Raw genomic sequence first — 24,214 nt, forward strand, 5'->3', positions numbered from 1 at the left:
TGACTATTCAAGCTGTGATTGATTGATGTCCATGGCAAAGTTGAATAATAACAAGTAAGCCTAAAAGTGTTCTGATGATAAAAGCTAGAAACTTAAAGAGATCATTGGTAAGGTCAGGGGTGGATGTGTTTGATGGTGGTATTTGGTTTTCTTTGCTCTCAGTTGGCATAAGGAAAGGAAAGCAGAAGTCTTAAGCTAATTGTTAGATCCAAGTGACATATGACTACAAACACATAATAAACAAGCACTGTATCAAGTTCATACAGTCATGCTCAAGTCCACTAAATATGTTTAGTAGTGTTATGTCTCAAGGTCAATACAAGTTGACTTGAGATAAAGTGGTAGAATAAAGAATAGCTTGAGGCTAGAGATACATGATGTCAGTTATACTACTTATATACTATTTGCCTCATAGATAAATATAGTCCTACTAATTGTGCATGCTCAAGCTATAATGCTTATTGTCCTGGAGTGTTGTGGTTACCTACAAAAGGGGTGTTGTCCTGCTGTTGAGGCATTGCTACATGTCAAGAAACAATAGTCAATTGTGCTGACTAAGGTTGTCTCATAATCTTAAGCACTCATCTAGATGCCTTGACTAAGCATAAATAGAGGTAAAAGAAAGAAAAAGAGGTAAGAATTGTAACAGCAAATAGACAAATGCTAGAGCTCATCAGACTTTAACTCAGAATTAGCTACCTCCAGTATATAAACCATATATAATCATAGTAGATACTCAGTTTGAATGTCAACTTGGTTCAGCCCAATACTTTATCCCCACCTCTCCTCATCTTAAGTCTGATGGATTCCACTCTATTTAGATTATCTTAACCCTTCACCAAACTCCACTCTCTCTGCAGACTCTGCTTTGCATCCAAATCCTTTGGACTTCAACTCAAGGGTGACATTTGCTAATAGCTTCATCTAGCCCACATACTCTGCTGGCCTTCATGTGTGCAATTCAAAGTCCATCTATTGGTGTATTTCTAACAACATCTACAAGTACATTCTCATGTTTGATCTTAAACTTGAAATTCTTTTTAATGCTTGCTTCTGATGATCTACACTAGACAAAAGTCAATGTATTTTTATTCACAAATACATAAAAAATATGTAAAGTTTTTTTATAGTTTTTTTGCTGAAAAAAAGTACAGAAAATATTTTCAAACCTTTATCATGTTATGCAAAATTTGCAAAATACAGTGAAAAGTTATAAATATTTCTGAAAATTTACTTAAATGAACTTTGAATATTTTCTATGTATTTAGGAGTAAAAATACATACAGAGCAAGCAAACCAAATTGGATATTTGAATTCTCACTATCTGTCTCTTTGGATGAGAAGATATCTCTGAATCACTTTTAACCACATCAGCCTTGATGTATTACTTGCTTGGCCTAAGCACCTGTCGAGATCCCCCATTTGCACTAGCCGTGGATTGTTGTGCAAAACCGCTATAACATGTGATGGTAAAAATGCCCAATGAAGAGATTTTGCATTTTTATTAACTAATTCCACAATTCCAAGACTACTTCTACATCTCTATACAGGTGCAATGAACGAGTCTAATGCTCCAGCGATAGGAAAGAACGTCACAAAACCTCGTATGTCCTAAAGGACCGAGTCATGTCAAAAGAAGGGATTTTATGAGATGGAGCAAGAATTTGTCTTTCTGCGACAATACCATCTACTTGTCAAGAATTTCGATACCCGAATCACTAGCGGTTGTGTCATTGAATGCAGGTCGCATCTTTGCCAATCCATGAGCATTCTTGTAGAAGATGACATCACCTTCATCTTCAACAAACTAGCAGAAACAACACTCAGTTAGAGAAGCGAAAGTAGCTCTAACTTTCGAGCCTTACCTTGCATTCCTTGTAGACGCGATACACCTCGGCCCAGCCACCAGGGCGGCCATCCAATCGGGTGTGTCCGTTTGCTCGAAGCTTCTTCTTGAGCGCAGCGCTCGCTTCCCAACTGAATTCCGGGACCGTCAATCATTATGCATCAATATCATTCATGGATAACTCACGCGCTGTAATGGGGTATTTTGCTTGCGACGTGATGAAGAATATGTGTCTCCGAGATGCCGTGCGTGGCATGAGCACCGATCCAACCCATGACACTGCCCAAATCACCGAGCAGGCTGCGATCTAGGGTAGCTAGAGCACCCCTGGGGAAGGTGAACTCAGGCGCTCGGTAGTGGGGAAGAAGAGGATCGGTGTGTTGGAGGAAAGTGATCAAGACAAGCCAATGGTTGACCCTGTACCGAATCTATCAGTGGCGTTGACACTACAGAATGAAAAGATCCAAACCAGATGTACGGTACGAGATAAAGACGGAAAACGGTTGGCAGACCCCAGTGACGAATTGAAAAACCGAGAGCACACAGCCAAAGACCAATGCCAATATTCGACCAGATAATCTGGTTGTAATGGTGAGAACCGAACATCGGGGCATTGGGGTTGAAGTCTATTTACGCATATGGATTAGCTGATCCTGGATAGAGATTGTAACACGACATACGGTTCGTTGTACCCTTGGGATACCTTTTTTGACCAGAAGCATTTTTAATCAGATAAAACCACCAACCGCCGAGCTGATCGAACACGTAAATGAAAGCTGACATCTGAAAACACCGGGATGCTTACCAAGTAGCTACCTGCACCAATCAAGGCTCCGATGGGAGAATCTCCCAGTGCTTCCCACATCTCCCGCTTAACCTCCTCCGTCACCCTGGAACCAAGCAAGTCCTCCTTAGTACAGTCGAAAGGCTTAAGACCTACTTCCGAACGCGTGGCAGGGACGAAAACCTGATCCTGGGTCATATGGCCAGTGGATGCGTGGTGCTTAGCATGGGTGATCCGCCACGCTTGGTACGGAACACCAAGTCTGATGAAGCGGAACAACAAGCCAAGTCAGAAAAAGAAGTTCAGGGGCTAATACCACGTGGCCAGAGATTTTTTTCCTCCATTTGAGGAAGGACTTTGACACCGGACTTTGACAAACAGTGGACTCACCCTGAATGAAGGACCCAACCAACCGCCGTGTTAATCGCCTTGGAGTCGGAGAATGCTTGGTGCCCGCACTCGTGCGCAATGACCCAGAGACCGGTAGCGAAGAGACCCGTCCAAAAGCTATACAACGCCCAGAGAGAGAAACGTGCGAGCGGATAGAGAGCAGGATGGGGCAACGTAATGGCGTCCACATTGATAAACGTGTCCGCGTATGTTGCTAGCGTGTAGAAGGCTGCAATAACGACCAAGTCCCAGACACTGGATGGCTATGTTAGCTACACCGAACCAAGGACGCCGACAGAAACGCACATGTACAGAGACGACCTCAGCGCCGACCGCTTGTGGCAATGGGCGCTGTAATCGTCCAATGAGCATCATAATTATAAGGCGGTTTTGACACGACAACTCACGGAATTGCACTGAGTAAATCCTTCACCGTGAAGTCGGGCACCACGAAGGTCTCCTGTTCAACGACAGTATCTGCAGCGTCAGGCGTCATGGCTGTCGATAGAAAAAGCCTCGCTCTAATCTTGAGGCGCAGGAAAGGCAATCTAGAAGGAAGGGAACAAACGGAAAGATGGTAAAGGGAGAAAGACAGGAGCCTTTTATTTTTGTTGGGGTTTCTTATGGGTATACGGCGGAATTCCGGGTGTTGCCGGCGAAATTTTAGTATTATAGGGCCCTGCAAAAGATATTTGGCCCGGCCAACCCAGAAAGCTCCATTTCCCATCATCTTACACACTTTACAATAAAATGGTACGATAAATATATTGTTCATCGAATGACTCTAAGTTGCTCTGCTAGCCCTTCCAAAAATGCAAAGCCATCCTATCAGCGAAGTCATGAGATATGGCGACACGAAAAAAAAAATAATGAAATGCGTACCTTTGTCACAGTCCGACCGTTGCTGCGGTTCGTAACTCTACCAAAGTCTTCTACCATAGCAGCGAGCTGCTTGTTGCTAGAAACTACGCTCACTTCACGGCGTAGCCTCGCCACAACTCCCAGTTTCGCAAGCATGGGCTCTCGTTTTTGCTGGACGTTTTGCGACTTTGATCTTGATGTCCTTCAATAGAAACGTCCGGATTAGACGTTGATCAATACCGCGAATGATGTGGTCAATGTGGTGGCGCATACCTTAATGGTGTCGCGTCAAAAACAGATGGATCCTCGAGCTGCTTGTACAACGCGTCAAGGAATGCGAAACCTTCTTTGGTTAGACTTCGGGAAGTATAGGATTTGAGAACACGCGAGAACTCGGAGACAATATCGGATAATGTCGCGTTATCAATAGCGGCCAAGGCTCTCTTCGTAAGTTTGTTCAGTTTCTGCGCTTTTGGCGTGGCAAGGTTGGCGGTGTCACCCTCCGAGTCACTGCTGATGACAATACAATGATCAGGCTCAGGTCTATGAACTTCGTGTCTGGCCTTTTGAATGGCATTGTCAATGTTGCGTCTGTCACCAAGAACGACGCGGTCTCCAAGGTTGAGGTTGCCCAAGCCGTTCAATATCTGCTCCATCTCTTCTGGTGCTGGGGCGGTACTACGGCGAGGAGCGCGAACGACCCTAGGGGCCGGAGGCTACGATAGTTGGTGCCGGTCAGCTGTGTTCATCAAGATCGCAGTTGTGCATGCTCACCGGCCATATGAAATCATCACTCGATGGGAAACCTTCTGCAATAGCGAGCTCCCTGAATTCGTTTATCCACCGTCCATAATCAGGACAGTCCATAAATTTTAACCGTCGACAATATCTCAAAAATTCTTCGAATTCTGAGGGTATCCCTTGACAGAGGTCTTCAGGACGGGCGCTCCTTTTCATTTTCTTCAATTGCTCATGGGCGTCATCTGTCTTCGGAACGCCATTACGTGTCCAAGGCAGGCCGCGAGGGGTGACCAAGTGAATTAACATCAAAGCGGCAGCTTCCATGTCGTCGCGGCGCGACGGCACTAGAAATACTTCAATGTCAGGTCAGAAGGATGATGAATCATTGGCTGACCCTTTCCACGGCAATGAACACCGACAGAACTGCTCACAAAGGTAAATGGAAGGAACGCCGAACACAGTGGTGCTTCCGCACCTAAACCAATAATTGCCGATGAAATCTCGCTTTTCTTTGCTTTCAGGTATATGCCGGTGGGTACGTGGATCAATATAACGTTTCGAGAAACCAAAATCAATCATGTAGATCGTCTTCTCATGAGGCGGAAGGCCGATAGTGCAGTTGGCTAGCTGGATATCTCGATGCAGAATGCCTCGGGAATGCATGAAATCTAGTCTTGCTATCTGGATATATTTATGATGGTGAGTATAGCTGGGGAATAGTCCCGACATACCACTTGCATGGCGATGCAACAGACACTCCTCAGGTCCATGGTTTCCTTCCCACTCTTACGATACAAACTATCCAGACTGGATCCGAGGAGATCGATGGCAAGGTAGTCCCACTTTCCTTCTACACCGGCCGCCCAAAGAGTAGGCATGCCCTTTCCGCCTTGCAACGAAGGGTAGAAATGCCGTTCGTATCGGTTAGTTGGACACTCATGATTCACGTCCTGGATCTTCAAGGCGACAACCTCGCCATTGTGAATGTTCTGGGCGCGCCAAATTGAGCCTATGTCCATAGTTATATACATGTAAAAGGTTTTAGATACCTTGCAACACACCTGAATAGCCCGACCCGAGATTCTCACCCAACCACCAATTCCCGATGATATTAGGTGGACGTGCAGCCATTTGTGAAATTAAATTCGCGTCTCAGTGGTTGTCGTTCGCCTTATGATGGACTTGGATAGACAAATGATTTGTACAGATATCCGTGCCGCTGCGAGGGGCTTACAGTCAGTAATTCCCTTGAACTTTACGAAAAACGTCAGAATAGTCGTAGTACCGGTCAGCACAAGAGAAAGAGCGCGCGGTAGCGTTAGGATGTGGGTAGCAGATGAATGATTATGGTGGTGGTGGTGGTGGTTTGATTCCGAGTTTGAGTTGGACGCGTAGTCACGTGGTGGCACGCGTCCAAACATGTGGCTGTGTCATTTCAACTTGCAAGTTGTGGCCATGGATCAACATTGAACAACATGATGCAATAATACTTGATAGCTCTGCAATGAGAATTTCAAGCCGAGTCCCTTATAATTTCGTACAATATAGTTATTCGTTGGGCAGCCCGAGTTGATGAGCACATTCGTCAAATGCTTACGAGTATGCTGCGCCAAGTGTAGTCTGAGTCTGGATTGAACGTGCGCTTCGGAGGCTACGTTGACTTTTTCTTACGTTAGGCAGTACCGGTCTGGTCTACGTCGTTTAATGTATGTCTCCGACTATCTCTGCTGCTTCAATGTTCTAACTATCATACCGCCCCGTCTAGGTGCTCGGGACCCTTCCGAGGCCCATCGGGCTTTGATTGGTGGAACAGGGACCGTGTGCATCGTTGTCGGATTAATGTTGGTGCCAGGCAGGCCTCTTGTAGTTATCTGAGAAGCAACGAGTAACATTATTTCTATGTATGCATCGCTACGCCCATGGGTCTCGAACGATGGAGGCCTGACCTTTTGCTTACCACATTCAATTGTCGTCACCAATCGTCACAGCCGAGACCAATAATCGTCACCGAGCCTTGCTTCGGTTCTTCGCGTTCTATTTAGCCCGGATCCGTATATAATCTCGAGACAGACCTCTCTTCATTGTCATTCTTTCTCTCAATTATACCACCATGTCCTCTTCGACAGATGCTGCTATCCAGGCCGAGGTCAACCGCCTCAAGCTCGAGCTCCAAGCTCTCAAGGTCGAGGATGGTGTAGAACACATCTACGTTGGACAGTACCTGCTTGCCAGGTTGCAGCAGCTGGGCGTCACGGTCGGTTCGCTATTTTCCTTATCGTAGCATCGCTTATCTTGCGATACAGTCCATGTTCGGCCTCCCTGGAGACTTCAACCTGGGCTTCTTGGTGAGACCCGTATTTCGCTTGATCTCTTCGGTATACAGACCATGCGGTATTTAGGACCTGGTAGAGGATCACCCCACCATCGATTGGGTTGGCAACTGGTACACATCTTCTCATTTAAATAGTGAATGAGCGCCTGACCTGACCTATTCTGATAGTAATGAACTAAACGCGGCCTATGCCGCAGACGGATTCGCCCGCGTGAAAGAGCAGAGTATCGGTGTCATATTGACGACGTGAGGATTCTATTGCCGCTATCGCGACGCGCCGTTTCCAATATCATATTTATAGGTTTGGTGTTGGAGAGCTATCGGCAACTAATGGCATCGCAGGAGGTACGCTCTCTGTCTGCTACGGCGGTCTTGAGTGCCTCTCCTTACCTCTATGCAGCTTTCTCCGAGATGGTTCCCGTTCTTCATATTGCAGGCGTCCCCAGCACTGTCCAGCAGAAGACCAAACCCATGCTTCATCACACCCTCGGTGATGGCAGGCAAGTTTCTTGATTCCTTTGATTGTCATGTGGTCAACCCCACCTAGGTATGACGCATATATGAAGGTTGCTGAGCAGTTCAGTGTAGCCCATGCATACCTTACCAATCCGGCCACCGCAGCGGTTGAAATTGATCGCCTCCTCACTGAATGTATGACAAAGGTAGTACCACAGCGATATGTCTTCCGCCCTGAAATCTTACCTAGCCGTTATTCAGGCCCGTCCTGTTTACCTGACCCTGCCTACGGATATCGTCTACGACAAAATATCGTCAGCGCGTCTTAAAATACCTCTGTCCGGTATTCCTCCACCGAACGAGCCAGAAGCCGAGGCATTTGTCTTGGACAAAATTGAGCAACTCGTGAAGGAGGCGGAGGGCCATGTGGTTGTTCTCCTCGATGCGTGTGTTGTTAGACACCACGCACGCAAGGAGACAAAGGAGCTGATTAGGAAGACTGGATTCCCAGTTTACGCTGCACCCATGGGAAAGACGGCTGTGAACGAGAGTTGGGAACGTTTCGGGGGCGTGAGTATCCTCTCGCCTCTGAAGATGCCGTGCATTTACTGACTTCGCGACGTAGATTTACGTTGGATCGATCAGTCACCCCGAGATTAAGGAGAAGATCGAGTCGGCAAAGCTCATTTTATCTCTTGGCAGCTTGAAGAGTGACTATAACAGTGGCAATTTCACTTATAGTATCCCAACTGCGCGCACTGTTGAGGTATATGTTTTTTTCGCGTCTGGCTATATGTGTCGTTTATCCTTCGTGTAGTTACACTCCTCTTGGACCAAAGTCCAGTATTCCGACTATGCGGGTATCGGCATGAAAGACCTGCTCCCGAAGTTGACCAGCAGACTGCAGTCCTATCAGAGTGTAGCACTCAAGTACGATGTTCCGCGTTTCCATGCTGTCGTACCTCAGGAAGACGACGGCGTCATCTCCCAATCTTGGCTTTGGCCCACAATGGCCAAATTCTTCAAGCCAAAGGATGTTATTGTCGCAGAGACTGGTAAGTATAACTTTCTGACTGTATTCTGAGCTCAATTTTCGTTCGCAGGGACTTCAAATTTCGGTATCTTGGATGTGCCATTGCCTGATGATTCGATTCTGCTGAACCAGATCTTCTGGGGAAGTATCGGTTGGTCTGTTGGTGAGTATCAAATCATTTCCTATTTTTTCCCCAATATATTCATGCCATCGCAGGAAGCTGCCTTGGGGCTGCCTTAGCTGCGAAGGATAGGGATCTAGGTCGTGTCGTTCTCTTTGTCGGTGACGGTAGTCTGTGAGTAGTTTTCTGATTCTGTCCAGACTAATCATTAACTGTAATCTCCTAGTCAACTCACTGCGCAAGAGCTGTCGACTATGATTCGCAAAGACCTCAAGCCCATCATCTTTGTCTTGAACAACAGTGGCTATACCATCGAACGGTACATCCATGGTCAAACTCGGTGCGTACTTTTTCTTTCCTCTGCTGTGCGTAACCTAAGCAGACAATCCCAGAAAATACAATGACATTACGAACTGGAAATGGACGTCACTTCTCGAAACTTTCGGTGACCTTGATGGCACGCGCTCAAAGTCCTATACCGTCAACAATAAGGAGGAGTTAACGAATCTCCTGGACGATTCCGAGTTTGCCAGTGCCAGCAAGATCCAACTCGTTGAGATCCTGATGCCTATGCATGATGCTCCTCGAGCATTGAAAGTGCAAGCCGAATTGAGCGGCAAGACTAACGCTTACACCAAGTAAAGGATGAACTATATCTTTCTTTCATGATAGACCCTGTTTTAGACGATGACTGGCCTACCTCACTTGGTTGTACTTTTGGTTATTAGATATTTCATTGAATCAATGGCAATGCTTTCGTATGGGAATTTCATGTACTACGTCGAATCGTATTCAAAAGTTTGCACAGGCCGGCGGACAATTTCATCAGCAATGCTCTCCGATGAGGAACCCTCCTCCTTGTTACGTGTTACACTCTTTGTTTCCAACTTTTCGAGAGACGAAACGCGCCCAGGTTAACGCATTACATCTCATTTATACATGTGTATACGATAGTATGTCCTACTTACTCACACCATACTACATATTCGACTTAGACGGAGCTTCAGATCCAAAGATCTCCTTTAAGAAAGCATCATAGTCGGGCGCCCTACCCAAAAAGTCCTGATAGAAATCGTTACTCAACATCCATTAAATCGAGACGTCGGGTCGCAACAAACCTGCAAAGAGTCGAGCTCCTCTCGGCCTCCACCAGCACGTAATATCTTGTCACGGTAGCGTTTGCCCCGTGCAGGATCAAGGGGGTCAGCTTTGAATATAGTAGCTGCAATGAGAGTCCAGAGTGGGTACACGAGGCATCTAAATCATGATGATCACGCACCATACATGTCCGCTGCGAATACCAACGAGTACGTGTACCTAGTGATACATCAATAACGCTTTTATCCTCAGAGAGTAAATGAATGCCCTACCCGTAGTAACCCGCATCGTAGCCCCCCGTAATGTGCCCGAAAGTGCCTAGATCACGCTCAGCCGAAGTGAGGCAAAGCTAAACTTGCGTACAATGTACCTTGTCCAGGGCATGGTTTACCGGCTTTGACTAGCGAGATGGACTCCCTGAGTTCGTTCCAGAGATCAGTATAGTCCGCATCCTCTGATCATCGCAAAAGCTAAGTCTGAGGTTCAAACATTGCAATGAGCAAACCCACCTTGATCCGTGTGTACTTTGATGTCGAATTTGGCGAAGAAAAGCTGTCGGAGGTAGAATAGGCCAACGTTGACGTACCGGCTTGTCACGGATATTAGCCGACCCTCAGGGGAACTGTACGCAGGATATATCAGACCTTTTGATGAGTTTGTCAATAAGCTCAGACGACAGAGGTTGGCTGGTCTCATAATGACTGGACATCTTTTGCAGAACCTTTGGCTCCCAGCACCAGTTCTCCAACATCTGAGAAGGGGCCTCAACGAAATCCCGCGCCACGCTACGGAGAGTTCAGTTTCTGCATAACGTTAAGGAGGGGAGGACCGACCTAGTGCCATGGAACCTCGAGAATTTGGTTCGGCTCAGCAACCCGTGGAAGACATGCCCCATCTCGTGGAAGAAAGTGACAACGTCGTCATGCCTCATGATTGCGGGCTTATCCGGTGTCGGTTTTGCAAGGTTAGCGACCATCGCGGCGAGGGGGTACTTTCGTGATCCATCGGGAAGGTCATAACCCGGTAACAGAGGCCACACGGCTGCATGCGAATATTTGGAGGCTGTCAAACGTGAATTTTAGGGTGTTTTACAGCTACTGCACACATACCACGCGGGAAAAGATCAAGGTAGCAATACCCTACAAAATCAGACTCGTCTTTAGCATTCTTTTCCCAGACAGCAAACTGCTGGACATCTGATAGATCGTCAGTCTGCTGTCCAGGAAAGAAAGATGGATTTTACCAGGATGCCAAGTTGAACCGCCTTTGATTTCTTCAAATCGAACACCCAACAGGTTCTGGTAGATAGAAAGGATGGTTGGGATGACAACGGAAACTGGGAAATACTCCTTGATAAGAGAATCATCGAGGTCGAGAGTCTTTTCGATGAACTTTCGGTCATAGTATCTATAGTCCCAAACATAAAACTCTCCGTCAAAGGGAAGACCAGCTTCCTCGTGTTCCTGCTTTTTCAAAGCGAGGAGGGATTCTTTGTCTTTCAATCCGACCGGTCGAAGCTTTTGCTCCAGATCGTCGAGGAACTGTAGAAAGGGTCAGCTTCAAACGTTGATAAACATTTAAATAAACCTTTTGTGCTCCATCTGCGCTTTTGACCATCTTCACTTCGGTGACGTAGTCGGCCCAGGTCTGGTAGCCCAGGAGCGAGGCAATCTTACGACGGAGCTCTAGTGCCTTGGTCAGGAGAGGTACATTAATCGAGAGCCGTGATTCGTGGCCTTCTTGAGCTCGTTGACGCGTCGTTGGGTTCTTAGCATATTTGAACTAAAGGAATACACGTCAAGTCGCGTTTGTACGGGTACACCTAAACATACGATGGGGAAGATATCGGGGGTCTTGTAAGTGACATCGTAGACCTCCTTTGAACCTTCCGAACGCTTGGTATATCCAGAAATCACATCTGAAGGTACGCCATCAAGCTCCTCGAGAGTGAACGAGATGACACCCTGTGAAGAAGTCAGGATAAGTGTGAAGAGATAGAAAGACGTACATTCTCCTCATTGAAATTTTTCTGGATAATTCAATGAGTAAAGGCATCAAAGGATGACGCGAGCAACTTACGCTGAAATCCAAGCAAACCTTGGATAGCTCCTTCTTGAGGTCCATGAGTTCGGCTCTCTCTTTGTCGGGTAAAGCCAGACCAGCACGCGTTCCTTCCAGTACCTAGAACACATAAGAGTATAGCATTTTGACGGAACAGGATAACAAACCATCTTCTCTACGAGCCGCTGTTCCTCCGGAGACAACTTGTCCCAGGCACCAGATTCCTTGATATTTTTCTCTGCGGCGACTTTAGCGCGAAACACGTCCAGACGCATGGAAGCATCGACGCCGTATTCGCGCACGAGAGCATCGGCATCATTTGAGGCGTCCCGAAGCTCTTTGGACGGCGAGACATTCTGGTAGAAAGAGAGAGGTTCTATGACAATGTCGAATGCGGTCTCTGCCTCAGCAAGGGGTAGCTACATGACATCAATAGGTCGAACTCATTCGAACAAAGGATGATCCTTACAAAAACCTAAGTAAGGTTCAGATATCGGAAGTAGGCTCCAGACTAGTAACTACGCACCGATTTGAAATCAGAGTCCTGGGCTGCCAGACTGCCAATCTTATCGAGTGCTGTACGATCCTTTTCGATAGCCTGCTTGGTGATGCTCAGTATCTGCTCTGGGGTATGGTCCCATGAAGGGGGCGCCTGAGGAGGAGTGAGAGACATCGATGAAGTGAATGCGGTAGAGAAGGGAGAAGTGCTGTATAACCTAATGAGAGTGTTCAGCGTGACCCTCCGGGAATCTCCACCACCTGATCGATAGCTGGTGGCGACGAGCCCAACGGCGAGTGCTCCTCCCCATCCCAGCGTCCGTTTTGATTTCTGAGGTGCTCGCAGGAGTCGAGAACATAGACCGAGATGTCGAAGAGACATCCAGAAGAAAGAAAAAACGTCGATCATCCCGGACGGCAGTTTATCTTATCAGGGAATTTCAGTCATCTCCATTTCGTTTCTCTCGAAAAATAACATTTGTATGCTGAATGAACAAAACTATCTATAAGAGTGGTGCTTGGCCCAGTTCTTGGTTGATGACTACATAAAAGTCCCCCCAAAAAGAAAAATAAAGGTACGGTTAACCAGCCACCTTAACGTCAGCTGGGCTGTCATCTTCATCGTCGACATCGTCTTCCCCATCTGCCTCTTCTTCTACGTCATGCACCGACTCGTGTCCCGAGGGATATCTGCCTGAGCCACCCGCAGCATCACGGCGGTCATCATCTCGCTGGATCTCATCACGCATGACTTTCACATCCTGGTCAACCTTGGCTGCAACACGATCAATTCCAGCCTCCGCGAGGGACACATGAGCACGATGCTTGGCAAGATGCGCCGACCGTCTCGGGGGGCGCTTGAGCCGGCGACGAGCAACCTGTACACTCCAAAAAGTGAGAAATCTTTTCAAGACATGAATAATAACGCTGACCATCACCGGTACTGAACATTTCTGATGAAAAGACAAGTTTAAGAGGTAGGAAACAGGTAGTAATCAAAAACACACCTGAATAAGATAATTAGATGTGGACCCGAGAAGAATCCTACAACGTGTTGGTTCAGGATGGATAAAACTACGAATATGGGGAAGGCCTACCCCTTAAGTTGCCCCACTCCACGGGATCCAACAATCATCATTATGGGCTCGACATGGTCAACGATGTCTGAACCACAGTCAGCCCTTCTTCAACAGCTGCCGACGCGTGCCTCACCTAGTAGCATATGTCTAGAGTTCTTCGCATGCCATGCCTGGCATCGTACGGTGACATTCAACTTGGTGCGTTGCAATAAGCTTGTGGCCTGTCGGGCGAGAATATAAGCAAGAGCTTGTCTCTGGAAATGAAGCCATGGGTTAGCGGCCACGATGTATGTTACAACTGATAGCTTGCCTCTTGCTGACTTCTCAATTTAGTAGGGCGGTCAGCCGCATTGGGGATAGCTGGATCCACTGGAGAAAAAAAGACAAAATGATGAGCCATGATAACTGCCCACCACTTCCGCTAAGGATCGACGCACCCTTGCTTTCGCTTTCGACCACCGTGACAATAAGCATTTCATCGCCATCTCGGATAACAGTACCTATACCCCATTCAAGTGCATACCGACTCTCCTCACTCATGTCACTAGCAACCACGTAGCGTTTCGGTGCTCGACCGTCGAGCTTTGCTTCAGGATCGCCTTGGGTGATGGTTATGGTACAACGATCCCTTTGGAACACAGGGCGTGACGTCTGAAGCGGAGGAGGCTCGTGTTTCACTGACTTTCTCCGCTTGGGATTCCGTCTGCCCTTGATAGTACCTCCTGCACTACGTCCATACGAGTTCAGGGTGCTGGGAAAGTACGGTTCGGGAGGTACAACGACATTAACACCTTCTCCAAGAGGATCAGGGTCCACATCTATTTCGTCCCCGCCTATGAAAGTTGTATCTCCTATAGCAGGCTCGATGAAGGCGTTCCGCTCAGTGTTGCGCTCAGTTACACGATCAAACATATCATCGTCACTCCAGTCCTCGTCTTCTGTCTCCCCGTCATCACCAACGGTGTCATCGCCTGAGTCATCGCCATCATTCAGTACGAATGCATTGCGGGGACGAATACTGGAAGCCGAGTCCGACAAGTCAACATCAGAATGGGCAAGAGGGAGGGGCTGCGGAGTTGGTGATGTCTCTCGCTGGCGAAAACGGCGGAAGGAGAACGGGGATTGAGAACGCGCACGGGACTGGCTTCGGGACGGTGGCTCTGAGGCGGCAGGTGTCTGAGAAGCAGACCGCACGTTCATCATCTTGGAAAGGGACCGTCCTCTCTCCTTCTCCTCCTTCTTCTCCTTCTCCTTCTCCTTCTCTTCGGCCATACTGTTCAAACTCGAATTCGTGTTTGTTCGAGTAAGTGATAATGAAGACAGTCCCCCAATCATGGAGCTGAAGCTCATGCGACCGAATGAACCGGGCTTCAAAGAGCTGTCCGTAGTCTTGGGGGATAAATGCACAGGTGGCTGCGCGGAATTCGTTCGTTCTAGGGCGTTGGCAGCGAGCTGGGAGCCCTCATTGTCGAGATGCTGTGATTTGAAAGAAGCCGTCAGTAAGGTTGATGCAGACCATCGGTGTGGCGTAGAAGGACGGGAATGGGGTGGTGTCTCTGCAGCAGGCGTCTCGGAGCCGTCGCCACCGCAAGACGAATTCACAGACGATGCGATGGGTGTCGGTGAAGTTATGGAAAGCTGGGCGCCTTCAGTAGGTACAGGTAGCCCGGCGCTGCTGCCTGGGCGACTGCCCGGAGTGTATTTCGCATACCAGCTACGCCTTTTGCTTTCGGTAGAAGACATACTTTGAGCAGCGGTACCGGTGCCCCGAGTAGATGAAACGCTCAGCCAAGAAATCAGAAAATCAGCTTACCTGTACAAACAACTTCTGGGCCTTGGCAGTGTCCTATAGGATCTTTGTGAGGTAACGCGACTCTTGGCAGATGGTATACGTACACTGGTCATCGATATTGGAGTACCTGGCGCTGGCACCGTCCTGGCTACAGGAAACGGCGGCGAGAATAATGAGTGAAAAAAATGTGGGTTGTCACTGTCTCTGACAAGGTGACGACGCCGTGGTGCGCCAAGCCTAAAATAGTAATAGTAAATTCATTTTTTAACTTATCAAGCTTACACAGCCACTGGTCTCGGCAATGAAGATCCGCCTTCGGACCGTTGCCTTGCGATGAGTAGTATAAAAGTATTGCGCCAAATTACAAAAGCCTCTACAAATGTGCGATAAACAACCCAAACCGTGCTACTTTTGCGTCTCATCACCGGTTGTAACCTCATCTGATTGTGGCTCAACCTGTAATGATTGTGGCCCAGAAGGAGACGACGAAGAGGTAAAGAAATCGACCTGCGAGTCTCCGCTTGTCGGCAGGTGAGGCGGGACAGTTTCGGGTACTGTGCCGCATGTAGCCGGGTACTTGGTCCCATGGGTGGTTTCTTCAACTGGGCCTGTCGCTACCGGCGGAGAATCATCTACTTCCGCTGGCAGTGGGTTCTCTTCTGGTGCAACAGCCTCGAGAACAGCCTCAGCTGACAAGGAACTCCTTGAGGGTGTTTCAACGCCGGAAAGACTTTTTGCGGCAAACTCTTCATAGTTCATTGGTTCACGCCGGATCTCCGTCATCAGCTTTGCCCCCTCTTCACCAGTAGCTTCAATGTCAGCATCGGCATCAGGGCCTCCATGCGCAACGGCTTCATCGAATCTTTCTCCAAGAACATAGATAGGGCGGCTCTTGTCAAGGTCCTTTAATCGTTCTGTCTCTGCACGACCGTTCTTCGCTGCCTGTCGAAGCATAAGAATCATAGCATCGGGCTCCGTAAAGTTTTCCAGGAAAAACTCCGGAGACAATGCCTCTGCAGGATCGGGTGGTTGGCCATTGAAGTTCAGATTCGTCCAGAACTCTGCGATATTCGCAAAGCTTACGCCTTCCGGCAGACAGTGAGCGCGGAACTTGCGGGTAAGAGCTGCTCTGAATTGCGCTCGTGTTTCCGGTTCCTGTTCATCCGCAGTCAACCCGATCGTCCATTGTGTCGTCCCTGGAAAAGTGACATTCAAGGCTATCAGCCTTCCGCAACAACATAAAACTCACAGTCTTCAACATGTGAATATTCAATGGCTTTGCTACTGGACACCTTCCTTGCTGGATCCCCGAGGTAGTGCTTCAACCTGACTACTAGCTGCTTGATCGGAGATTTGTCTTCAGGAGATTCAGACTTCCAGTCTGCAGGTTGAACAAATACGTTCAGGTCGGACGCCACGGTCTCAAAAGTCGCTTTAACCGACTGCATCCAGTTAGCCAATGATAAAAGAAACCTGGACTGAAAAGACGGACCTGTCCTGGGAAACAGTTGACAACCTCTTCTGAGATGGCTTCAAGCAGAGAGACGCATTTGTCGAACACACGGTCGCCTATGCCTTGAATCTGTCCAAAAAGGCAGCTGTCCATCTCTGCCAATGATACATATTGAAAACCGAACATGCGCTCCGTGTTGTGATAGGCCACAAACACGCCGTCCATGTTTCCAATGCGCGCCTGGAAGCTACATGAGGAAGATGGACATGAATAAATCCCATAGTAGAGCAATTGAAATGTTTACCTATACTTGAGGAAGGCCGCACGGGTGAGATCATAATACTCCCTTTCAAAGCTTTCCATGACACCATAATGCTGCTTTATTATGTATCCAGAGTTCTCCTATAGATGGTCGAATCAAAGAAGTGTTGCTAGTATCAGTTGTCATTTATACTAACCTTGAAATTTAAAATGTCCATCCGTATAGGCAAACACGCTCGTGTCTTGATATCAAAGACGCCTGTACCAGGAAGACGAGGATCCTGACAATCCAGTTGAGACCGCATGACAAACGTTTTCGACTGCCATTTCGTCAGTACTTGTCTCGTTGCATTTGAACTTGGATACCAACCTTTGAAAACCGGAAGGCATCTCTAATATTCTCTTCCGTTGTCTCGGCCTCGAAATCTGGTGTTTCCGTACGCATGAAGGTCGGGAACTCCGGTAGCGGAGTGGTTAAGTATTTTTCAAGAAGAGTGCCCTGCCAGAAACGTAGGTAAGTCATTGGAAGAATGTTCTCCGGGTGGCCCTACCATCCAAGTTAAGATATTCTTGTCCGATAGTGTGTCTGCGTGAGAGTCTATAGCGTAGGTGCTATCCCGGTGGTTAAAGACAACAGTTGGAGGCATCCGTTGGCCTGGCGTAAAATTAGTTGGCTACAATCGAGTCAGTTAGACTTTGACAGCTGTGAATGGCGGGCCCACACACCGCATGTTGGAAGTTTTGGCTAAGCGTTTCAATGTTGACGGGCCTATTTCCTGAGATGAGGAAGTATATCTGACACAGCATACCCGACAAAGACGACGTTGATCCGGCGAATTTACGATTTTCGCGATTTGCCAGATTCCAGAGTTCCTAATTAGAAGGAAGTTAGCGCCGACTACAAAATATAGGCTAACACCACATACTTCGTCTCGAGAGCTCTTTGTGAAACCGGGAAGCCGTTCAAAAGCAAAATCGAATACACGAGGTATACTCTCCACACTAGGAGGAAAATTATACACGTGCGACCTAGGATCGCGTAGCCAGTGAACACCAGGGCTGCATGTGTGTTAAAGACTATTCAAAAATTGCGGTGTAAACGACAAACTTGAACAAAACACGGTCCAACCCGTGAGAAAGCCTTGCCACTGGTCTCTGTCGCGCAACAGGCTTTACGTCTAAGGAATAATACCATGAGAAGGAAATTGACTGAACCAATAACCCATACCTTGGAGAACGTGACCTTCTGTCGGGTACAGCATGCCCTCGACCGTGTGAGCGTACGGAAGGATTAGCTTAAGCGGGTTTGGGTCCGCAAACACTCCCTCCGATTCCACAGGCGTATCATCGTGTTTCTCGGCCTTTGCGTTGTTCGGCTTAGTTTCCTTGGCCTTTACCTTGGTAGCAGCCTTAGTCTTGGGGGCCTTCACCTTCACCTTTGTACCCTTTGTCATGCCCTTAGCAGCTGCTTTAGTCGCTTTCGTGAGTGCTTTTGAAGCTTTCGCTTGCGGCTTTTTATTCTCTACGTGTAACTTGACGCTTTTGGGCCTCGACCATATACTCACATCTGATACGTACGACGCAAGCATCTCTGATGACAGGCCTTCGGATGGCCTCAGTTTATCGGCCACGAGCGGTGTTAGCTCTGGCACCTTCAGTTAGAGCACTCCAATGAACTGGTAATGAATATACTCACTATCCTCTCCCCATCCTGTCACAAACTCTTTCTCTGAAAGTCCCGTTTCCTGTGTACGACTTGGCATAGCCGCCATTCTTGTGATAGTCTCTAAAACTCTGATACTCGTTTTAGCATTTTCGGACAGTGCTTCCTGAGACTGAAGTGACATCTGGAAGAATTTCGTCTGAGTCAAGGGCTTGCGCCGGGACATCGTTTTGAGTGAAGATCGACATATTGACGACGGTCCTGGCAGATTTGTGCGGCCCGTATGGAAGAAGGACATGGTACGGGTGCGCTTGAAGCCGGCCAGAGTCGGCAGAAATTTCGGAGGCAAAACGTCGACGTGAAATAAATATTTCGGTGAGAAAAAGCGGCAGCAGGACACTGCCTAGGAAAATAATGGCTGCACAGAGTAGAGAGAACGCGAGTGCTCTTTTGAAAATTGAAACTTCCCAAGACGGGAAATTCCATATCATGTGATGATGTGGTCACAAGCCACGCGACATGTGTCACGCTGTGCGCCCCTTTCTGAAGACTCCGCCTCGTCTCATTCCCTCATCTCATACGCGATGGCAGGATTCTTTGAATCCGTATTGCAATGGTTCATTGGGTGAGCTCTTATTTTTTCACATTTTCTTTCTCTAATCCACCCATTTCAGAATATTCTTCTCCAAGTTAGCTGAAATAGCTGTAATTGGCATCCAGGTCATAACTCTTGACGTTGTTGATGATTCTTGCGTTTACCTTTATGTTACCCAGGCCTCCGGAAAGACGTCCCTTGTAAATGTTATTGGGTCAGGACAGGTGATTTCACAGAATTGATGTATACGTATCCTTCTAATCAGACCGTTCAGTGGAGTGAAGATGTCGTGCCAACTGTCGCATTCAATTTTAGGAAAGTTAGAAAGGGAAACATAACCTTCAAGATATGGGACGTTGCTGGTATGCCTAATTGTCTATGCAGCCGTATAAGTTTTATTCACGGTACCCAGGACAACCCAAATTCCGGTCCATGTGGGTTAGTGCATCAATACTTCTTTCTCGTTACTTCGGATAACGCTACTTCAAGGAACGGTATTGTAATGGAGTTGATGCCATTGTGTATGTCCGTACTTTGGCCATTCACATTGCCACTCTGATTGCGTTCTTCAGTTTCGTTGTCGATTCCGCGGATGTTAGTATTCACTAACTCCCGTAGTGCTGATCCTGTCTTGATCATTCTCGAACAGAAGGAAAAATTTAATAGCGCCCGTTTCGAACTGCATCAGCTACTTGGTCAACCTTCACTCTCCGGGGTCCCTCTGCTAGTGGTCTGTCCTTCTGTGTCTCCACCGAGGCTGGTCAACCTGATCTTCAATCTAATACACAGCTCGGCAACAAGAGTGATATCGAAGGGCATGCTTCTGTGAAAGAACTGATTAAGGAGCTGTAAGTCGACGGCATCTATTCTGCCAGTCACATATCTGTAATCGCTCCCTTTAACCGTTCTCCTAGACAACTAGACAAAATCACCGACAGACCGGTCTCAGTACGTATCTTGCTTTTTTTTGAGATCTTAGTATTGTATTAATTGCTTTTCTAGTGTTACTCGGTATGCTATTCTTTTCTTTTTCCCTACAAACCTAATTCTCGCATCAGTGTTCCATGAAAAGTCAGCACAACCTGTAAGTTTCTGTTCGTCTTCTATGATAGATGTTTGCTAATGTCGCATTCAAAAGTGGTGTTATTATGCAGTGGCTGTCGGAACGAGGCCATTAGCTGTGCTCGTTACGAGCTCTCTTCCCCATCGGTCTTATTAAATAAATTATTGTATCCAGCGTTTTCTGTGCTTAGTTTTCTGTGCATCTTATCGGATCCTGTTACGTCTTCAAACTCTGGATTATGGAATTAATGTCTATCTTCGTTTCGCCATTTGGACCGTCAGGTTGTCGATATACATTTGCAGTGTTTCATTCCCGGAAGTCTGCTTATCGACCTCCTTCTGAACAGTTTGCACCCTGTCATATAATGCTGAAATTCAAATCAGATTGGATATCCTAAGGGGGATGAGGCTACACACTACGAAGGTCGTCCTGCGAGGCTGCAATTTCCCTGAAGTAAACATTAGTCCATAGAAAGACGGCAGATAGAGAATCCTCACTTGAGGAGTTGCTCCTTCCTCAGTGCGTCCTTGACGATGTCGCCGGTCTGAGGCGAAGGGCCCCAACCCACAGTGTCGTCGTACATGGCGGGTAATGGAGGATCGGAGTTTGAAACCTTGCTGACGCGTCGCGTGCAGTGTCCCTTTGTACCTACCACCACCACCACCACCGCCATCAATACCATGGCTGATATTCTTCTCGCTTTCAAAGCCGGCAGGGCTTTCAGAAGAGAAGGAACAAATATGGTCGACTCGGTCGCTGGAAAGGGAGCTATTATGATCACCAATGGAGAGGATGGACTGTTGCATTTCATTTGGAAAAACAGAGTCACTAATGATGTCGAAGAAGTCATTCAGTCTCATCTGAGGTGTAACCTTGTCTAATGTAGACATATAGGACCTCATTCTCTTCCCTTCGGATGCAAGCTTCGTTAAAGCATCCGGACGCACATATGTATTGAAGTTCTCCTCGTCGAATCAGAGGCACTTTGTGAGCTATCTTCTGCTACTTTGCTGGACAAACTCTGAATTTATTACTAGTTCTGGATGCAGGTAATGCCCACCTAATGCAACTATTCGATGGCTTCTCATCGCCCGTAGGATGCTTCTTCAGACAGAGACGACGAGTTCGTGCACAATGTGAATGGCCTTTTGGAGGATCCAGAATTCGTCCCAACGTGGGGATCAACGTCAACATCGTCTCAAGGTGCCTCTTCATCGTACGACTTGCCTCTGTCACCTGCTGTCCTTGTTTTGACGTGATATTAGTTCTGCAGCCTCGCAGTTCCAGGCAACGCCGGAACAACTGGAGCAATTACAGTCGATACTTGCATCAATGACGGGAGGGGTAGGTGATGCTCAATCTCGCGTCCCGGGTGCGTCTGGTAACTTGGCGATGAATCTGCCTGATGTATGACCATTTTCTGCAGAGATGTCTCTCTCTGACATCCTTACGCCTGAGACCATCACCCCGTTATTCACCACTCATCCTTCGCTCATACCGGCACTTTTCCCTCACCTGCCGCCTGATCTTCCAACGCCTCCTACGCCAGAAGCCGTGCAACGCGTGATTACGTATGTTCATTTGCTCAACTTCATGAAACCGAAGTAAATGTGCCCTCTTCAGCTCGCCACAATTCCGAGCTGCTGTTTCGAACTTCGATCAAGCATTGAGAACGGGTCTTTTGGGTGGGCTTGTAAGAGGACTTGGGTTACCGGAGGAAGCAGGTACAGGAATCGGCCCTTTTTTGCGAGCTGTGCAAGAACAGGCGGATAACGAGGAGCTAGCAGGAGCGGACCAGATGGATACAGATTAAAGTATATGCATACTGCATATTTTATAAATTCTCTTCACGCAGCGTCAGTATGACCGAACGCGAGATAAGTGCACAGATGGTAAGCTACTCTTTGTCACCATACGCATTTTTCACTGCCTGATGATTTCCGTTCTCGTTCCGAATGTATCATTATTCCTTTGGGCGGAAAGGGCGGCCCGACGAGACCGCCCTTTCAACGCATACCTATATGTTGATGCGGAGCAGGGTTCATGAAGAACTCTATGGCAAACCTTAAAACGATGTTTTATACCATTTGTCGTATGATCCCAAGATCAAATTCAACGCTAGTTTACGCCATTCTTAGAGATAGGCTCAGGAGCCAGCCCCGAATACACTGTCCTGTGCAGCGCTGTCCAAAATGATTAGACAATACAGATAACCCGAGAAATTTGAGGCCTGTAACGTAAAGGTTTTATGAAACGGATCGTATTCTCCCTTCATATCCTGTTCATTGTCGGTAGCTGATAATAACCAGATAGATACATTAGTACGCTTCCTTTCCCCGGAAAGGAGATCTGTTGAGCCTATGTGTTAGTGAATGCTTCTTGAGAGTTAAACTAATTCTCGACCCTTCCCGAGGTAAATGATATTGAGATATGACGCTTCTTTCTGGGGGATCATCAGACGAGAGTTTAGCAGTTTGTTTGCACTGCGGTTTGCGAAACAATGATACCACGGGACTTGCTGCGTGTCAACGATCCCTTAAATTATGGATGCAGAGGCCACGGGCTGCAGACCGTACAAGCATTATCATGGTAAGTTTTCCTGTATTCTGTACACCCCGGCTAGACATTCAACTTTCGAATGATGTAAGATATTTCCAGATATCTGAGACAGACCCAATACAGACGTTGTTTGTCTTCATGCATAGCTCAATTCTGAGACTACATTTTGGACGTTACGGTCCGAGGAGTTACTATGAGCCTAGGCGCATGAAACCTAGCCGGGCCCATACTAAATCTCTATCAACGCAAAAGACTCCAGCGCCCGCCACTCACCGCTAATACCTGGGTCTACTTCAAAACGAGACTGCCATGGATGATCAATGATCACGATAATCACAGAGCAGTAACTTACACGTCACTGAAACCCAGGTGGAACCCGGTAGCGGGTATTTCCATTACAACAGTGACCTCGGTTTAAAATGAGCGGGCCATGCAAACGCAATATTTACCGTTCAAATGGCATTCATTCCCCTATCTCACTGGAACAGGACTTCTGTGAGTGCTGCCGTTCTTTATCTACTTCGGTGGACTTATTGGCCCATAGATGCAGGAGAAGATTGGCATCAAGGAGACCCATGACCTCCGGATTGGGTCTGCCTACGCGGTTAAACAAGCAACTCCCTATGAACGCTACAGAGTGTCACGTATGAGGGTAAGGATGAGGCTTCAATTATTCACTGTAAGTGCTTCACATTATCGGCTCTCTGTGTCTCCAAAGTTCTGACAGTCAATATAGACCACCTTGCTCCTAATGGTCGCCTCACCGTTTGCACTGCCGATGCTTTTACTCAAGCTTCGCAACCCGGATCAAATTTCTGCATCTTTCGAGACCATTATTCCAGCTGCCTTTGTCGCGTCCATTGTGGCTGCGCTCACGATTGCTCATGCTCGCAGGTTGCTGGTGAAATCCAACGTAAGGCATCCCTGAGTTGGCAATGATATCTCCTGCTCACATGTAGTGCTTCTCCAGGTGGATGTACTCTATTCAGGAAACGATGTGCGTATATTACCCAGGTATATCCTAAGTTACCGACTCTTTCGCAGGTCTTCCAAGATGCGAAACTCTGGTACATTTCCAGGATTTCTAAGTACTCCGGCGCCATGAATTTCGGCTGCGTCGCAGCATATGGTGCAGGATGTGGTTCTCTGCTACTTGAATACTACCCCACCCCCACTATCACATTTGGAATTGCATTGTCCACCGTCATCCTTGTCCATACCCTTCTCTCCATGATTCCCCAAATCAAAACCAACACCTTCTTTAAGCGAAACGTCTTCTCTGCTGTATCTAATCTTCGGGATGCTGTTTCGGAAAAGAACGTGGCGGCGCTTGCACCGACGCTGTAATCAGACGGTCGCGTACGTGGGATTTACCGGTGCTTATGTAGTCATTGGAATGCATTGGTCGTATCTTCTGCGATAGAATGCTGGGATGTCGCACAAACTTGGTGACTTTGTAAATACACGACTACTAATTAATCATGTTTAATTGCCAAAAATAGATGATCGATCATCATTCGTGGTGATG

The 24,214-nt window shown here is 47.5% G+C and overlaps 10 protein-coding genes across 10 annotated transcripts; 4 read left to right on the forward strand and 6 right to left on the reverse strand.

The window, feature by feature from the left end:
* Positions 1 to 1,477: 1,477 nt before the first annotated feature.
* On the reverse strand, positions 1,478 to 3,533 carry BT62DRAFT_935415 (delta12-fatty acid desaturase). Its single transcript, XM_043186937.1, has 9 exons — positions 3,428 to 3,533; positions 3,327 to 3,371; positions 3,021 to 3,275; positions 2,652 to 2,892; positions 2,527 to 2,599; positions 2,316 to 2,472; positions 2,033 to 2,263; positions 1,866 to 1,977; positions 1,478 to 1,807 (listed from the first exon to the last, which is right to left on the reverse strand). The coding sequence occupies exons 1-9, from the start codon at positions 3,514 to 3,516 to the stop codon at positions 1,688 to 1,690; spliced, it is 1,323 nt and encodes a 440-aa protein (XP_043036589.1). The 5' UTR covers positions 3,517 to 3,533; the 3' UTR covers positions 1,478 to 1,687.
* Positions 3,534 to 3,685: 152 nt separating this feature from the next.
* Positions 3,686 to 6,005, reverse strand: BT62DRAFT_972877 (kinase-like protein). Its single transcript, XM_043189093.1, has 9 exons — positions 5,908 to 6,005; positions 5,684 to 5,841; positions 5,354 to 5,631; positions 5,098 to 5,303; positions 5,017 to 5,045; positions 4,656 to 4,966; positions 4,155 to 4,597; positions 3,903 to 4,083; positions 3,686 to 3,845 (listed from the first exon to the last, which is right to left on the reverse strand). The coding sequence occupies exons 2-9, from the start codon at positions 5,751 to 5,753 to the stop codon at positions 3,792 to 3,794; spliced, it is 1,572 nt and encodes a 523-aa protein (XP_043036590.1). The 5' UTR covers positions 5,754 to 5,841; positions 5,908 to 6,005; the 3' UTR covers positions 3,686 to 3,791.
* A 726-nt stretch (positions 6,006 to 6,731) lies between these two features.
* BT62DRAFT_935420 (pyruvate decarboxylase) lies at positions 6,732 to 9,611 on the forward strand (the record flags this gene model as incomplete). Its single annotated transcript, XM_043186938.1, has 14 exons — positions 6,732 to 6,876; positions 6,926 to 6,967; positions 7,022 to 7,065; positions 7,123 to 7,200; positions 7,256 to 7,299; positions 7,355 to 7,454; positions 7,502 to 7,616; positions 7,672 to 7,980; positions 8,036 to 8,176; positions 8,228 to 8,465; positions 8,514 to 8,606; positions 8,660 to 8,738; positions 8,791 to 8,904; positions 8,957 to 9,611. Coding segments are annotated over 14 exons (1,792 nt in total), but the record flags the coding sequence as incomplete, so codon positions are not given.
* Positions 9,403 to 12,396, reverse strand: BT62DRAFT_972883 (zincin; the record flags this gene model as incomplete). Its single annotated transcript, XM_043189094.1, has 16 exons — positions 9,403 to 9,626; positions 9,683 to 9,786; positions 9,844 to 9,881; positions 9,935 to 9,980; positions 10,033 to 10,116; positions 10,172 to 10,251; positions 10,307 to 10,447; positions 10,496 to 10,724; positions 10,772 to 10,858; positions 10,906 to 11,203; positions 11,250 to 11,444; positions 11,495 to 11,626; positions 11,671 to 11,691; positions 11,742 to 11,843; positions 11,891 to 12,142; positions 12,250 to 12,396. The coding sequence occupies 16 exons, from the start codon at positions 12,394 to 12,396 to the stop codon at positions 9,543 to 9,545; spliced, it is 2,040 nt and encodes a 679-aa protein (XP_043036592.1). The 3' UTR covers positions 9,403 to 9,542.
* A 258-nt stretch (positions 12,397 to 12,654) lies between these two features.
* Positions 12,655 to 15,287, reverse strand: BT62DRAFT_954022 (uncharacterized protein). Its single transcript, XM_043188286.1, has 8 exons — positions 15,197 to 15,287; positions 13,738 to 15,146; positions 13,611 to 13,669; positions 13,434 to 13,554; positions 13,319 to 13,385; positions 13,229 to 13,265; positions 13,154 to 13,174; positions 12,655 to 13,099 (listed from the first exon to the last, which is right to left on the reverse strand). Exons 2-8 carry the CDS (start codon positions 15,041 to 15,043, stop codon positions 12,803 to 12,805), a joined length of 1,908 nt encoding a protein of 635 aa, XP_043036593.1. The 5' UTR covers positions 15,044 to 15,146; positions 15,197 to 15,287; the 3' UTR covers positions 12,655 to 12,802.
* Positions 15,288 to 15,413: 126 nt separating this feature from the next.
* BT62DRAFT_935424 (Pet127-domain-containing protein) lies at positions 15,414 to 18,918 on the reverse strand. The gene is made up of 12 exons (XM_043186939.1): positions 18,503 to 18,918; positions 18,035 to 18,451; positions 17,915 to 17,984; positions 17,733 to 17,865; positions 17,533 to 17,679; positions 17,358 to 17,480; positions 17,177 to 17,305; positions 17,004 to 17,126; positions 16,850 to 16,947; positions 16,585 to 16,792; positions 16,342 to 16,534; positions 15,414 to 16,288 (listed from the first exon to the last, which is right to left on the reverse strand). The coding sequence occupies exons 1-12, from the start codon at positions 18,693 to 18,695 to the stop codon at positions 15,498 to 15,500; spliced, it is 2,625 nt and encodes an 874-aa protein (XP_043036594.1). The 5' UTR covers positions 18,696 to 18,918; the 3' UTR covers positions 15,414 to 15,497.
* Positions 18,919 to 19,008: 90 nt separating this feature from the next.
* On the forward strand, positions 19,009 to 20,478 carry BT62DRAFT_935425 (Arl8a protein). Its single transcript, XM_043186940.1, has 13 exons — positions 19,009 to 19,094; positions 19,144 to 19,189; positions 19,244 to 19,288; positions 19,339 to 19,426; positions 19,477 to 19,502; positions 19,554 to 19,585; positions 19,637 to 19,658; positions 19,714 to 19,794; positions 19,854 to 19,912; positions 19,979 to 20,012; positions 20,067 to 20,075; positions 20,123 to 20,148; positions 20,203 to 20,478. Exons 1-13 carry the CDS (start codon positions 19,054 to 19,056, stop codon positions 20,240 to 20,242), a joined length of 549 nt encoding a protein of 182 aa, XP_043036595.1. The 5' UTR covers positions 19,009 to 19,053; the 3' UTR covers positions 20,243 to 20,478.
* Positions 20,239 to 20,710, reverse strand: BT62DRAFT_935426 (uncharacterized protein; the record flags this gene model as incomplete). Its single annotated transcript, XM_043186941.1, has 3 exons — positions 20,239 to 20,494; positions 20,544 to 20,575; positions 20,625 to 20,710. The coding sequence occupies 3 exons, from the start codon at positions 20,708 to 20,710 to the stop codon at positions 20,379 to 20,381; spliced, it is 234 nt and encodes a 77-aa protein (XP_043036596.1). The 3' UTR covers positions 20,239 to 20,378.
* A 97-nt stretch (positions 20,711 to 20,807) lies between these two features.
* Positions 20,808 to 22,200, forward strand: BT62DRAFT_954029 (adhesion regulating molecule; the record flags this gene model as incomplete). Its single annotated transcript, XM_043188287.1, has 7 exons — positions 20,808 to 20,972; positions 21,022 to 21,114; positions 21,165 to 21,176; positions 21,225 to 21,343; positions 21,393 to 21,499; positions 21,554 to 21,698; positions 21,751 to 22,200. 7 exons carry the CDS (start codon positions 20,808 to 20,810, stop codon positions 21,938 to 21,940), a joined length of 831 nt encoding a protein of 276 aa, XP_043036597.1. The 3' UTR covers positions 21,941 to 22,200.
* An 811-nt stretch (positions 22,201 to 23,011) lies between these two features.
* BT62DRAFT_996238 (uncharacterized protein) lies at positions 23,012 to 24,180 on the forward strand. The gene is made up of 5 exons (XM_043190573.1): positions 23,012 to 23,181; positions 23,231 to 23,365; positions 23,423 to 23,599; positions 23,657 to 23,683; positions 23,731 to 24,180. Exons 1-5 carry the CDS (start codon positions 23,143 to 23,145, stop codon positions 24,031 to 24,033), a joined length of 681 nt encoding a protein of 226 aa, XP_043036598.1. The 5' UTR covers positions 23,012 to 23,142; the 3' UTR covers positions 24,034 to 24,180.
* The last annotated feature ends 34 nt before the right edge of the window (positions 24,181 to 24,214 follow it).

Source organism: Guyanagaster necrorhizus (genome assembly GCF_019112545.1).
Source record: "Guyanagaster necrorhizus MCA 3950 unplaced genomic scaffold BT62scaffold_25, whole genome shotgun sequence".
Taxonomy (NCBI): Eukaryota; Fungi; Basidiomycota; class Agaricomycetes; order Agaricales; family Physalacriaceae; genus Guyanagaster; species Guyanagaster necrorhizus.